The sequence below is a fragment of the Perissodus microlepis genome, chromosome 3 (assembly GCF_051167445.1).
Source record: "Perissodus microlepis isolate ML-2025 ecotype Zambia chromosome 3, ASM5116744v1, whole genome shotgun sequence".
Classification (NCBI taxonomy): domain Eukaryota; kingdom Metazoa; phylum Chordata; class Actinopteri; order Cichliformes; family Cichlidae; genus Perissodus; species Perissodus microlepis.
The window spans coordinates 18,227,756-18,243,301 of NC_140463.1; the positions used below are offsets into that span (position 1 = coordinate 18,227,756).

The 15,546-nt window shown below is 40.8% G+C and overlaps 1 protein-coding gene across 2 annotated transcripts in view; it reads left to right on the forward strand.

The window, feature by feature from the left end:
* The first annotated feature begins 4,208 nt into the window (after positions 1-4,208).
* The window catches only part of LOC146390311 (uncharacterized), an 11,610-nt gene continuing 272 nt past the window's right edge, over positions 4,209-15,546 (forward strand). The window contains exons 1-4 of one of the 2 annotated variants that reach the window (XM_084923372.1): positions 4,209-4,384; positions 6,857-7,279; positions 7,378-7,629; positions 13,046-15,546. The exon at positions 13,046-15,546 is cut by the window's right edge and continues 272 nt beyond it. In XM_084923372.1, the coding sequence (XP_084779498.1) occupies positions 4,327-4,384; positions 6,857-7,279; positions 7,378-7,629; positions 13,046-14,151 (1,839 nt within the window). In that variant the 5' untranslated portion in view covers positions 4,209-4,326 and the 3' untranslated portion in view covers positions 14,152-15,546. The remainder of the gene's footprint in view (positions 4,385-6,856; positions 7,280-7,377; positions 7,630-13,045) is intronic. The other variant, XM_084923373.1, reaches the window with a different exon arrangement.

A 15,546-nucleotide genomic window follows, 5' to 3' on the forward strand; every position in this document is an offset into this window, starting at 1 on the left:
TTTTTGTTTTTGATACAAGTTACCCAAAGTGATGCACCCAGGTTTGGAAATTCCTTCACGCTGTCATCTGTCCCAGGAATAGATGAATCCCAGGACATGAATCAAATATGATCAAATTAATGAGGGCTCTTTTAGCTATGATGGAAGTATAGAATGTTGCTCATAAAGGTGCATGACCAGAGCTGGATTCTTAAAATATTCACATGAAATCACACTGGATCCAAACACAGCAAACACACATCTGTTATTATCTGAGGGGAACAGAAAAGTAACATTTATGGAAACCCAACAGTCTTATTCTGATCATCCAGACAGATTCACTGAGTGGTTTCAGGTCCTGAGTAGAGAGAGTCTGACTGGACGTTGTTACTGGGAGGTGGAGTGGAGAGGGGGAGTAGCTGAAGAGCAGTTGCATACAAGAATATCAGCAGAGCAGGGAGCTCACGCGAAAGAAAATTTGGATTCAATGACATATCCTGGGCATTACGCTGTGATGCAGACAGTTCCACCTTTTTTTACAACAAAGTCCAAACTGTCCTCTCAGGTCCTCGGTCCTCCAGAGTAGGAGTGTACCTGGATCACAGAGCAGGTATTCTGTCTTTCTACAGCGTCTCTGAAACCATGACTCTCCTCCACAGAGTCCAGACCACATTCACTCAGCCGCTCTATGCTGGACTTTGGCTTTTGGATTATGGCGACACTGCAAAGTTGATTAGTTTAAATTAAAATTCTCTTCACATTGTAGATATTTTAAATGTGTATGATTAATCTGCTCACTGGCTTCCACTCGCTGTAGTGGATTTTCCTGATGATTAAAATGTTATTTGTGACATTTCTGAACTATGATGCTCCAATGATTTTTCTTTTCATATTACAAAAAGTTAATATCTTTGGTGTTTGTATTGTAACTCTTAAAATGTTAATAAGATATTGGAGTCCTTCAACCCTGAGATTATAATAGATGTGTCCTTGTTTCTTGATTGAATGCAGTAATTAATTTTGATTATAGAGTGTTGTTAATTTTTGTTGTTGTTATTTTTACAGAAAAATAATAATAACTGCATTGTCTAATCCAACATGTTGTGGAAGACAATGTTTGTCGTGAACACCATTTTTCAGGGAAAGCATCTGCAGCTATAAATGACTCATCTGATGTACTATTAAACTGTATAAAATAAAACAAAAGCTAAAACATGTTAAACTAAATTACTAAAAATATGTTGAAGTTTAAAATTGGATTAAAAATAGGTTTATTTAATTCTAAATGATACATATCTTGCTTTGGCTCTCGGAGGAGGCGGACACATCTTTCAAACTAATGAAGACATATTTGTGTTTTTTTTAATTTGCTCCCTGTTAAATCCAGACTTTGATTTAAAATCCTTCTCCTGACATACAAAATATTGGCCCGATGTCAGGATCTGAGCTGGCAGACCATGTGGAGTGTAGAGTGGACCCAAATGCAGACACCAGAGACTGAAACTAAATTAAAATTGATCCTTTATTGATGGCTGAACCATGCAAAGGAAAAAGCGAAAGCAAAACAAAGTCTAACCAAACAAAACCTACACTGGAAAAACAACTAAAACCTGAATATGTCTGTGAAGGTTCTCAGTCATCCAGGTCATCGTAGTCAAAGGAGATTGTGTGAAATGATTGTGTAGATTAAGATTACACAATAAAACTTTGCTTTATCTGAAGTCAAAGGAGTTTGCAAAGAAAAGCGTCTGGACTTCTTTAAGTTGCTTGAAGACGTTTCACCTCTCATCCGAGAAGCTTCTTCAGTTCTAAGGTCAAATGGTGGGGAGTCCCAGTTTTAAAAATAGTGGGAGTATCCCCCCACAGAGGGACAAAAGGACCCCCTGATGATCCTCTAATCGCCTGAGCCAAGGTGTGAAATTGGGTGTGGGTCCCAATCAGCCAGGGTTTCAGGTGAGCTCATTGTGAAACGAATGGACTGCTGAGTCTCTTCTATGTTGTGCCATGCGCTTTGGAAGTGGCTGTGTACATTGGAGAGACCAAACAGCCACTTCACAAGCGCATGGCACAACACAGAAGAGCCACCTCCACAGGACAAGACTCAGCTGTCCATCTGCATCTTAAGGACAAAGGTCACTCTTTCGAGGATGCCAATGTTCACATTTTGGACAGAGGACAGATGGTTTGAAAGAGGAGTGAAAGAAGCCATCTATGTCCACTGTGAGCGACCATCTTTGAACACAGGCGGTGGTTTACGACACCAACTGTCTGCCATCTATAATCCAGTTTTGAGTTCCCTCCCCAGACGCCTTAACGCCCACTCACATCCTGGGCCATCTGACCTCAGGAATTCGCATGATAAGGTGGGGCCAGGTTTCACAATGAGCTTAATTTCACTTAACATTTTTATTCATCACTCCTCATTTTTATTTCCCACAGCAGCATGAATCTAAGAAAGTGGAATTTTAGAATATTAGTTATTAATACTTAAGACAAATACTCCTGTATCAGCAGTGACTACGACTTGTATTCAGTCTGGAAAAATGAGTTGCTGTTTTTTTAAGTTTTAATACAGGAAACATACTGAGGAAACATGGGAGAGAAAATATGGAAGTTACCATGCTTAGAGCTTTTCTGCTGTGGATTAAAAAAAACCCTCCTGTAGGCGTAGTAACTACCTAATGTCTCAGTTTAACTGCAGCAAACTAAAAATGAATGAGTGCATTTTAGCTTGTTAATGTTACTACTTCTGGGTTGAAAGTTCACCAGGAAACTGATGTTCCAGGTGTTTATTGGTCCTGTAAAGCTTTTTTTGAAGAAAAAAAAAATCAGTTTATGATCATAACATGTTTGAATGGCTGTAAACAGTCATCTATGTCACTAGTATGTGCCCTCCACTACCTCCATGTAGACCATTTAAGATTTACATGAGGACATTTTTTAAATCACTCACTAATAGACTTAAACTGACCAGACACAATACAGCCAGTCCAAGTTCAAATCTAGAGCCATGTGAGTCTTATTAAAACCTAACAACATGTTTTAACATCAGCACAGTAAAACTCGATGGTAAAAAGGAATTCCTGAATTTTGACCACTCACTCCTCACAGCATGCTCCAAATATTTTGGTTGCCTTTGCACTCACTTTTGTTTCTGTTGTTTCTGTTAGAAATTCATGTTGAGCTCATTGATTAAATGAGCCAAGGGAGACACCTGGTGGACACATACAGTCAGAACGTGCGTAGGGGAGACAAACAGCTGGAAATACTTGTTAGAAAGGATTGTCGAACTTCAAGAAAGAAAAACAGCACACACTCTAACACTCCTTTATTTGCACTCAAGGAGAAATATGAAGATATCAGTTTGAAAGTAAAATTGGCCCTAACTGGTGGAGAGTATTTTGGCTGGTTTATTCCCAGTTGACGAACTTGGGGAAAGTTCAGTATATTAACACTCTATAAAATTATTTGTTTTTCGTAGACTATTTTTTGATATTGCTTAGCCTCTGGTCTAAGCGATATCCAGCATCAACCAGCTTCTCCATCCAATTGATAACGCAGAAAAAAAAATCATATAAGCCTGTTGTCTGCTGTAATTTGTCCTCTATTGCTGTCATTGATAGCCTGTTATCGCTCTCTGTAGAATGTGGCCTTGCACCATACAAATATACAGACAGTAGCTCTTTGGGTCTACTCATCATTCAGCCACATTATATCAGTCAGACCTTAACATTTATTGTTATATTTCAAAATTAATTATCTTCATTTTAAAATATTCCTCATCATACCGCAAATTCAAGTCACAATTTTATACTCCAAGTTTACCACATTGGAGTATAAAATTGTGTTTATATGTATAATCACATATAGACACTTGATTGACGTAGATTTATATAGAATAGAATAGAATAGAATAGAATAGAATAGAATAGCCACTTTATCAGACATCAGTAAGTGTACATCATTGGACTGTATAAAATAATCTAGGATACATGTAGGAATGTGAGACAAATTTAGAATAAGTGTACATGTAAGGTTATCCCACTGACACCGGGAGGAGAAAAATACTTGGCTTCATTTATAGAAAGAAGAGGATCCATGAAAAATAAATAAATAAACACAGGTGCAGTCGTGTAACCGGAGATGACACAACTCTTCAACTCTTACAGTTCAACGAATCTGCGTGCGTTTGCTGAGTCACGTGACCACACGACAGCGAATCACAGCAGAGCAGGGGACTATGGGGAGGAGCGAAGTGTTGGCTCCAGAAACATGGCTGATGTGTGATGAATCAGGACCAACGGACAGACAAATCACGCAGGTACCGATCAGAGCATCAAGAAGAGGATGGTCCAGTATGAGGAGGAGATCAGCCGGAAACCCGACAGAAACTCACACATCATAGGTATGGACATGTTTTTAACTCTGTGCTGTTCAAGCTCAGATTCTTCGGTATTTGGTTGATTGGTGATAAATCTGAAAGATTATCAGCTTCTCCAGGATTTCTCTAAGCTGATGTTAGCTGAGAGCAGGAAGCTGTTACTTTGGTGATGAATTCAGAGGAGCCAACGGTGATAGTTCAGGAAGAGCACACACACTCTTACACACCAACTGTTTATTCCATTTATTCTCCATGGGAGCCTCAAAGTGAACACACACAGTGACTCTCCAAAGCATCAGAACAAAAGCTGTCCACATTACAAATAATGCTGTAACTAATGTCTTTACATCTACAGCAACAGCTAGCAGAGAAAATGAGTTTTATCGACTGGTTAAACAGAGAGATCGAGCTGGAAGGGGTGTGCAACAAGATAGGGCGGGTCAGGATAGAGATGGAAATACAAATAAGTAAAGAGTGTGATGAGAATATTAAAAGAATGAGGAGCTGATGAATGCAGAGAATGACAGAGGAAGAACAGATGGGGCACAGCTAGTGAATCAGGAAGCGCAGGAATAGTAAGGAGTAAGTACTACAGAGGGATAAACTGATGATCAGTACCATAGAACAGGGAAAGAGCTGCTGAAGCTGGGTAAAGGTGAGAGGTGATGACTACATGCTGAGATAGAGAAAGAGCTCTACTGCAGTGTTTGCTCTGAGAGCATTAAAGATGGTCAGGAATTACACTGTGCCATATCAGAAAGCATATGATGCATATGAAACACATGATATTTTGCTGTCTTGGGGGTTGTTGAAGCAGTTACCTTGTTACTAATAGGCCATTTGAAGAAGACAGGTAACTCTTGCTTGTTTTGTTGTTGTGCACATGTAACATAAGCTGAAATGCAGTAAGCAGTGAATATTCTGTTTCCACTGTGGTTTCACTTGTAGAGCTTGTTGTCTCATAGCTGGAAGGTTTGTGGTTTAATTCCCGGCTCCCCTAGTCTGCATGTGGTATCCTTGGACATGGTGCTGAATCCTGGGCTGTCCCTGATGCATCCATTGTATTGTGAATGTGTGAATTTCAGGAAGTGTTTAGGTTCAGAAATTAATGTGCATGAGTGAATGAGACCTGTTCTAGAAAAGCACTATATAAGTACAATCTGTTTAAGAAAAACAAAAAATATCTGAGTGCCATTCAAGTGAGCCCCAACACAACTCGTATATTTGTTTAATAATGCAAATGATAGTTTCAATAGAAAGGCTTTCTTAACATAAGCTGACAAAAGCAACAATGGCAGTGAGTCTTTTTAAGGACTCACTTTAAGTGAAGAAAATGATTTTCCATTCATTTTCTTCACTGACATTTCAGAAAAATCCTTAGAGTTTTAAGTCTTGAATGAAGTGGTTCAACTAAAAGATAAATGACAAAAAAAAAAAAAAGCAAAATGCAAAAAAATTAAAAACTGCAAAGATACAAGGCTGTGTACATAATCACAATAATACTGCTTTCATTACTGTAGTGTTGTCTAATAATAGGTTTGGTTAAATTTTGTAATGTCTTCTGTGTGTCTGTGTTTCTACAGCCTGTATAGTCTATAAACTTGTGGCCCGTTCTGATTTCCAAGTTTTCAGATTTTTGCTAAGTTTGAATTTCTTTCTAAGATCTTTGATTGACAGCATTTACAAACAAAAGTAAACTTTTCTTCAATACAAAACATGTTTTCATCACAAAATTATTAAAGTCCACAATTGTAATTTTGGAAAAGGTTACAAATAATGAACTGAAAATGAGTTTCTGTATACCCACATTTACATGACATATTCTTCCTTAGCAAACAAAAGTAGTTGTAGCACATTTACAGAACAAACAAATGTCAGGTACATGCTGGTGTTATTACCAGTATGCTTATAAATCCAACATCCAGCCTTTTCTCTTTTCCCCTTGTTTCTATAATTTCACTCCTAACTGTTTTGAGGCTTTGCTTACACTGAGGCTGCTAGCTTATGGTTGGCTCTGAGCTCTGGAAACTTTAGCTTTAGCCACTTTTCTTTTGTTAGCATTTTTTTTATTTTTCCATGTTTAAGTGTCTGATCAGGTTTGTTGTTGCTGCTTGTTTTTGAGAATTGCACATTTAAGATCTGAAACTTTGAACTTGATTTTTTCAAATATGGAAAAAAATTCATGTATTTTCTGCATCATCAATACCTGAAAATTTCTGCATCATTGATACCTTTAAATTATACCCCAAACTACTGCAGTATCTCATGGCACCTGAGTATGCCACCAGGGAGCACCTCAGCTGATGAAAACATTGTATATTCATATATTTTATTTGACACGATCAACACCTCACTGCACACCACTCATATTGCAGTCTGTAGTTGCCGTCTCTCCAATACCTAAAACTTTTTTAAGGTTTTAACACATGCTTTTGTAAAAATAGTTTTGTGTAATCACAGTAATGACCATTTCCTTCTTTTTATTTGTTCCTCAAGACCTCCCACAACAAAATGACTGTGAGGAGGAGGATGGTCTGGATGAGCAGCAGGAGATGAACTCCAGTGTGGACCAGGAGGACCCAGAGCCTCCACAGATTAAAGAGGAACAGGAGGAACTCTGCAGCAGTCAGGAGGGAGAGCAGCTTGGACTGAAACAGGAGACTGATACCTTCATGGTGACGCCTGCTTATGAGGAAAGTGAAGAAAGCCAGCATGTGGACTCAGGATCAACTAGAAATGTAGAGCTGAAGAACAGGAGACGTTACAGAAAGAGAAGTTGCAATAAGAGAGTAGACAACACTGCTGTGTCAATGAGTCAGAGTCAAACTGGCACAAGGGGAAAGTCTTTTCAATGTGACGTCTGTGGAAAAACTTTTCGCGAAAAATATAACTTTACTAAACACCAGAGAGTTCACACAGGTGAGAAACTCTATTCTTGTAGGACCCATGGTAAACAGTTTTTGTGTGTTTTTATATTATAAGATTAATAACCCTTTTGTGGTTCTTTGTTCCTCAAGACCTCCAACATGAGGAAGAGGAGGGTCTGTATGAGCAGCAGGTCTGTAACCAGGAGAGGAACTCCAGTCTGGTCCAGGAGGACCCAGAGCCTCCACAGATTAAAGAGGAACAGGAGGAACTCTGCAGCAGTCAGGAGGGAGAGCAGCTTGGACTGAAGCAGGAGGCTGAAGGCATTATCGTCTGGACTGGGGAAGAGCGACTCAGACTGCTAAAGACCATCTGGAAACCTGTGATAAAGTTGCAAAGAGTAGGTATGTAAAACTGTGATGGACTTAATAACAATGAATATGAGTAATGTAGGATTCTAACCAGAGCTCAAAGTTACATTTAGTTTTAGAAGCACAGGAATTAAAGGTCAAACTGCAATAAGCAGCATGAATGCATCTTTTTCTACATCCATTCATCTTCTTCCGCTCATCCGGGGCTGGATCAATGAGGCAGCAGTCTAAGCAGAGATGCCCAGACCTCTCACTCCCCAGCCACCTCCTCTAGCTTGTCCAGGGGAACACCAAGGCGTTTCTGGGCCAGCCACGAGATATAATCCCTCCAGTGTGCCTTGGGTCTGTCCCGAGGCCTCCTCCTGTGGGACATGCCCAGAGCACCTCACCCAGGAGGAGCCCAGGAAGCATCCCTGTCAGATGCCTGAACCACCTCAACTGGCTCGTTGGAGCTGCGGCTCTACTCTGAGCTCCTCCCAGATGGCCGAACTCCTCATCTTATCTCTAAGGGAGAAGCAAGCCACCCTTTGGAGGAAGCTCATTTCTGCCACTTGTATCTGCAATCTTGTTCTTCCGGGCATAGCTCGGAGGCCCACAGCTCATGACTGTAGGTGAGGGTAGGGACGTAGATCCATCGGTAAGTTGACAGCTTTGCTTTTACACTCAACTCGCTCTTCACCATGATGGAACAGTACAGCGTCTGCATCACTGCACTCACAGCACTAGTCCGTCTGTCGATCTACCATTCACTTTTCCCATCACTCGTGAACAAGACGCCAATTCAATTCAGTGTTATTTATATAGCGCCAAATCACAACAACAGTTACCTCAGGGCGCTTTTAAGGTAGATCGTACAATAATACATACAGAGAAAACCCCAACAATCATATGACCCCCTATGAGCAAGCACTTTGGCAACAGTGGGAAGGAAAAACTCCCTTTTAACAGGAAGAAACCTCCGGCAGAACCAGGCTCAGGGAGGGGCGGCCATCTGCTGCGACCGGTTGGGGTGAGAGAAGGAAGACAGGATAAAAGACATGTTGTGGAAGAGAGACAGAGATTAATAACAATATAGGAATGATCATTTATAACAAAGATCATTTGTAACCTTCACTAAAGCTGTTTCTGTGCTGTGATGGGCTCTGAAACCTGACTGAAACTCTTCAAATAAGCCATTCCTCTGCAGATGATCTGTTAGCTGTTTGACAACTACTCTTTCAAGGATTTTTGATATGAAAGGAAGGTTGGAGATTGGCCTATAATTAGCTGAGACTGCTGGGTCTAGAGATGGCTTTTTGAGTAAATGTTTAACTACAGCCACCTTGAAGGCCTGTGGTACATAGCCGATTATTAGAGATAGGCTGATCATATTTAAAATTGAAGCATTAATTAATGGCAGGACTTCTTTGTGCAGTTTTGTAGGAAGGGGGTCTAAAAGACACGTTGATGGTTTGGAGGAAGTAATTACTGAAGTTAACTCAGAAAGATCGATTGGAAAAAAAGACTTGTTGTGGAAGTTTTCCATTAAATAAAGCCTGCAGACGAGCGGTGAGCGGTAGCTAACATTCTTTAATCCAAACACACAAAGAACAGAAAACCAAGCTTGTGGAGAGCCTACATGACCGCGGGGCAGGTCAGCAGAGTCTCTCTGAGCCTAGCATGGCTCTCAGTTAAATACCTTCTTCAGGAACAAAAGGCAGTACACAGCTGTTTCACACCTTAAGGTTCACACTCCCTTGCTACCTACCAGAGTCTTCAAAGAGACAAAAGACTCTTCCTGTGGAGTGGTCTGCTTCCCCCAACTTCCTTACTACACCCCCACCATTTGTCTTAATGTATGAGTGTCAGACATGTTAAAATCCAGTGGCACCAAGGCATTATACAATAAAATAATGTGATTAATACATAAGTAAAAGAAATTCCTATACAGACTAAATGAATATCAATTGTACTAATGGTTAAAATTTTATCTGTGAGGAAGTTCATAAAGTCATTACTAGTTAATGTTAAAGGAATGGTTGGCTCAGCGGTGCTCTGACTTTTTGTCAGCCTGGCTACGGTGCTGAAGGGAAGATACTAGATACTTAAACTCCTCCACTTGGCTCAGGAACTTGTCCCTGACCCAGTGTGGGCACTTCACGCTTTTCCGGCTGAAGACCATGGCCTCACATGTGGAGGTACTGATTCTGATTCCCACCGCTTCACACTCAGCTGGGAACCATTCCAGTGCGAGCTGGAGGGCATCACCAGATGAAGCCAACAGAACCACATCATCTGTGAAAAGCAGCGATGGCATTCTGAGACCCCCAAAGTGAAAGCCTTCTACCACTTGGCTACACCTAGAAATTCTGTCCATAAAAATTATAAAGAGAATCTGTGACAACAGGCAGCCCTGGCGGTCCATCACACACTGCAAACGAGTCCGACTTGTCACTGGCTATGCAGACCAAGCTCCTGCAACCGTTGTATAAGGATCGAACAGCCTGAAAAAGGGACATGGGTCCAACCTCCTGTAGGCCCACCACTCGCAGAAGGCACTGTAGGGGTTGGGTGCAGTGTGTGTTGGGCAGTGGCCAATAGCGGAGGCCCTAGCGCAGGGGTCATCAACCTTTAACACCCAAAGAGCTGTTTGGACCCAGTTTCCATGGAAAAGAAAACACTGGGAGCTGTAAATAGTTTTTGACATCTAAAATGAAGATAACACTGTTAATGTTTTTTACCTTTATGCTTTGTATAAACAACTAAAGTGTGTTGCTTATGAGATACATGAAGTGCTACAGAGAAAATTTAAAAAAAAATTTATGTAATGAACACATTTTGAACTCTTAAAAAATATAACAAAAAGGAAAGACACCCAGTTGAAGGTCTCTTTTAAATGAATTAAAAAGCTGAACTTAAATTATTCATATAGCAAACAAAAACTGTAGTGAGCCGTCATCCTTATATCACCTTTGGGATTTCGCAGCCTGTAGCGGAGCCTTGACCTGACTTTTAAAAATAATTTGAAAAAAGCACTATGCTTCTAAAAAATGAAAAATAAATATTTTGCAAATTATCTGCATAAATATTTATTTTACGTGGTTAATGTGTGTGGCAGGGCGTGGTCTGCAGTGCCGCTGCAGGGGAGGCGGACGCACCTGAGCGGCATTTGCAATCAAGCCTCGCTGGCTTAAAGTGTGTGTTCTCTCTGCTGTTGTGTTGGTGTGTCGGGCTGTGAGCTGCAAAACTACAGCTGGCTGTGTGGGTACAGCAACCATGTGTGAAAAGTGGTCAATAAAGAAAAAAAGCATGTTCATGCAAACATCATCGGGTCTGCTGTGGTATGTTGACAATGGGACTCCTGCTCCCGACCCTCTGCGCACAGTGTCTGCAGACTGGGGCTGTACGAAGTCGCTAGTAAGCTGTCGTCTGTGAGGCGTGAGCAGGGTTTGTTGTTACCATAGTTCATGGAGGAGAATAGCTGCTCGTATATGGATCCAAAGATCCATACTTGGCCTGCCTGGGGTTGAAAGTCTCGATAAATGCACGGTATTTCGGCGGGTATGGTTTATTTTGTGATGCTTATTTTGAGCGATGATAAATAATAACATAATTTTAGTGTTATATTTCAAGATCACAATAATCTTCCAATTCAGAACTACAAGTTAAAAAAGAACTAACATAAATAAAATACACTTCAGTTAAATACTTATAATTTTTTTCCAAACCACATGGAGCTGCAGTATAAGGACTAAAGAGCCGCAGGTTGCCGACCCCTGCCCTAGCGGACCTATCCCCGACTCCCAAAACTAGTGATTGGGACATGGAAAGTCACCTCTCTAGTGGGACAGGAGCCTAAGTATGTTAGGTTGAGAGGTACTGAGTAGATATAGTTGGGCTCACCTCAGTGCACGGCTTTGGCTTTTGAACTTGTCTGCTGGAGAGGGGCTGGACTCTGTCTCAGTCTGGCGTTGCCCTTGGTGAGAGGTGGCAGACTGGGGTGGGTATCCTAATATCCCCTCCGCTTGCTGCCTGTACACTGGGGTTTCTCCAGTTGGACAAGACGGTTTGTTCCCTATGCCTTCAGGTTTGGGGAACAAGTCCTGACTGTTGTCTGTGCTTATGCGCTGAATGATGGTTCAGTATACCCAGCCTTCTTGGAGTTCCTGGGTGGGGTGCTTAAGGGTGTTCACCTGGGGACTCTGTTGTCCTCCTGGGAGACTTCAACGGTTATGTGGGCAACAACAGTGAGACCTGGAGGGGTATGACTGAAAGGAACAGCCTCCTGGATCTGAACCCGAGCTGTGTTTTGTTATTGGACTTCTATGCAAACCACAGTTTGTCCATAATGAACACCATGTTCAAGAATAAGGGTGTCTATAAGGGTACGTGGCACCAGGACACCTTAGGCCACAGGTCGATAATCGATGTTGGGGATGTTGGACAAACTTGGCACACCTAAACGTATAGTGAGGGTGCGCTGGGAATTCCTGATAGAGGCCCTGGTCTGCGAGATCTTCAACGCACACGTCCAGCAGAGCTTCAACAGCATTCTGAGGGAGACTGGGGACATTGAGTCCAAATGGATCATGTGCAGTACCTCCATTGCTGAAGCCATTGCACTGAGCTGTGGCCACAAGGCACAAGGTGCGTGTTGTTGTGGTAACCCCCGAACCAAATGGTGGACACCAGAGGTGAAGGGAGCCACCAAGCTAAAGAAGGAGTCCTGTCGGGCATTGTTAGCCTGTGGGACTTCGGAAGCAGTTGATAGGTACCGATAGGCCAAGCAGAAAGTGGCCCGGGCAGTGGCGGAAGCTCTACCTGCAGTGTGTATAGTGTGAGTAAAGCATTGCTGACCTCATGGACCACATGAGCTAACTGTTATTTACTAGCAATTGCTAACATCATTGACTAATGAAACAGAGGCAAATAATCTAATTTCTAAGTGGCTTTGGTCTTCTGTCAATGAAGACATCAAATTAACATCCAACTTTTTTCAGAGTAAAAAATGGTAGGAGGTGGGAATCACCAGACACCCCAAAATATGATACTATCACAATACGACACTCATGATTTGATATAGTGATATTTAGCATTTTGCAATATACTGAGTATACTGAATATATTGTGATTTGTCATCTTTTTTCAGCTGCAAATTATGGCCCTTGGAGTTAAATTTTGTCAGCTTGTTTTATTCAATAAGTCAACGCTAAATGAATTTTGTTCTGCAAAATGAGCACACCAACACTGTCACTAAAACCTCCCGTAAATAGTGCCATAAGTCTGAGTCAGTCTGATATCAGTCTGCAGCTGAATGAGGTCAAGTTGGAAATTACATCCAGTCTGTTTCTGATAATACAACAATTAACTGTGATAAATCCTCAAAAATCCCATATCTGTTGCTGTCTACATTGACGGTAATTCATATTTCACATATGTTGTCTTTTCTTTTCTTCATTTGTCTCTCCAGACCTCCACCAGCAGCATGTCTTTAAGGACGAGGAGGTTCTCACAGCCCAGCAGGTCTTTAATCAGGAGAGGAACTACAGTCTGGGCCGGGAGGACCCAGAGCTTCCACAGATTAAAGAGGAACAGAAGGAAATGTGCAGCAGTCAGGAGGGAGAGCAGCTTGGACTGAAGCAGGAGGCTTATACTTCATTCATGGTGACTCCGACTTATGAGGAAAGTGACCACAGTGAACCAGAACCAAACAGTAAGCAACTCCTTTTTCACAGCTCACCTGAAGAAGAGAGCCGGGATCAGGAAGAAAGCCAGCATGTGGACTCAATATCTACTAAAAATGCAGAGCTAAAGGAGAGGAGACATTACACAAAGAGAAGTTACAATAAGAGAGCAGACAACACTGCTGTGTCAGGGAGTCAAAGTAAAACTGACATAATAAAAAAGTCTTTAAAGTGTGACACTTGTGGAAAAACTTTTCGCAAAAAAAATCACCTGACGACACATCTGCGAATTCACACAGGGGAGAAACCATATTCTTGCAGCACGTGTGGGAAGAGTTTCAGTCTGAACTCAACATTGAAAACCCACACAAGACTTCACACTGGTGAGAGGCCATATGCTTGTATCACCTGTGGGAAAAAATTCATTCACAAATCAGATTTGGAACGTCATGTAAGAACACACACAGGCGAGAAGCCGTATTCATGTGGCACTTGTGGGAGAGAATTCCGTCTGAACTCAACATTGAAAACTCATATAAGAGTTCACACCGGTGAGAAGCCGTATTCCTGTAGTACTTGTGGAAAACAGTTTACTGAGAAATCATCATTGAGAACACATATAAGAATTCACACAGGTGAGAAGCCACGTTGTTGTAGTATCTGTGGAAAAAGATTTTCTGACATCTCAGGAGTGATAAAACACATGAGATTTCACACAGGCGAGAAACCGTATCCTTGTAGCACATGTGGGAAAAGATTCAGTCAGAAATCGGATATGGCCCGTCATGTACGAATTCACACAGGTGACAAACCGCATGGTTGCAATATTTGTGGGAAAATATTCATTCAGAGGACCAGCTTAAAGAAGCACATGAGAATTCACACACGTTAAACTTTCAGGCTTTCAAAATGTGGGACAGCTGTGTGTGAGCTCACACTGAGCAGAAATTAATCGCTGGAATGCTTGAATGAAAAGATTATCCATTTTAAAGTCAGTATTTTCTGTGCAGAATAGTGAAGAACTCTCACCATTGTTTATTAGGCCTTTTTCCCTCATTCCTATAATTGTATCAGGCAAACTCTGGTCTTACATTTCATGAAGGTTAACATTCTGCATGCTCGTGGCCTGTTGGTTCATTGTTTAGTTATTTTATTTATTATGTGTTCTTAAAGTATTATTGCAGGGTCTACCTTGCAGTTGTGATTGTTGTTGTGATTTGGCGCTCTATAAATCAAAATCGAATTGAATTATGGTTCAAATAAAGATTTTATTCAAAATCTTTTGAGTGTTTTTTTTCCTGAGGTGTAATCTCTAATATAATCTCTGTGTAAGCAGCATGACAGAGGGTTCTGCTTTATTTGTCTTTTTGTCATGACACATCTGTGGAGGAATGGAGATGCTTAGGTGAGAAAGCAGTGGACTTTTTGACAGTGTTGGGGAGTAACGGAATACATGTAACACCGTCACGTATTTAAAATACAGAATATGAGTAACTGTATTCCGTTACAGTTACCGTTTAAAAAGATGATATTGAGAATACAGTTACTTTGTTGAAAAAAATGGATTACACGGCGGTCTTTTCCTGTTTCATATGTTAGGCTATGCCCTCTCTATTTTTGGTAATTCCACGCTGGTGGAAACCCAAATAAAACATTAAGAGGCTCTAATGCATGTGTCTCAATCTCGTGGCCTATGTCACCCTTACTTGCGGCCCGCATAATGATGTTAAGAAATATTTTTAAATATTATTATTTAAAAACATTATATATATATTAGGGGTGCAACGATACACAAAATTCACGGTTCGGTTCGATATTTTTTCGATACAAAAAAAAGTTCATGCCTTTTTAATTTGTCATTTATTAAAATTATAAATATATATTTTAACTCAAAAGTAGAGTTTTTTAATGTAATGTTGCTCAAACAACAAAATAATTAAAAAAAAAAATCTATCTGATTGAGAAATCACTCATCTTTGGAAAAGAGAGTTTATTACAGAGAAATGTCTCTTTCCAAAATAAAAGCTATACTATACGCTTCTTCTGGGCTATATTCTCAGCAGCATATTAAATATATGCATATTAAAAAATATAAGGAGAATCATGTGCTAACGGCTGTCTAAATGACTCGGGTAAAGTTTGTAGCATGCGTGCTTGTTGTTTTTGTCTGCTTCCACTTGTCTTTTGTTGTGGGATTTCTCTTTAGTGTATTGTCCTTTAATGTATTGTCTTAATGAAATGCTTTCATGTTACTTAGTTTAGTATGTCTGGTTCGCACCTCATTCAC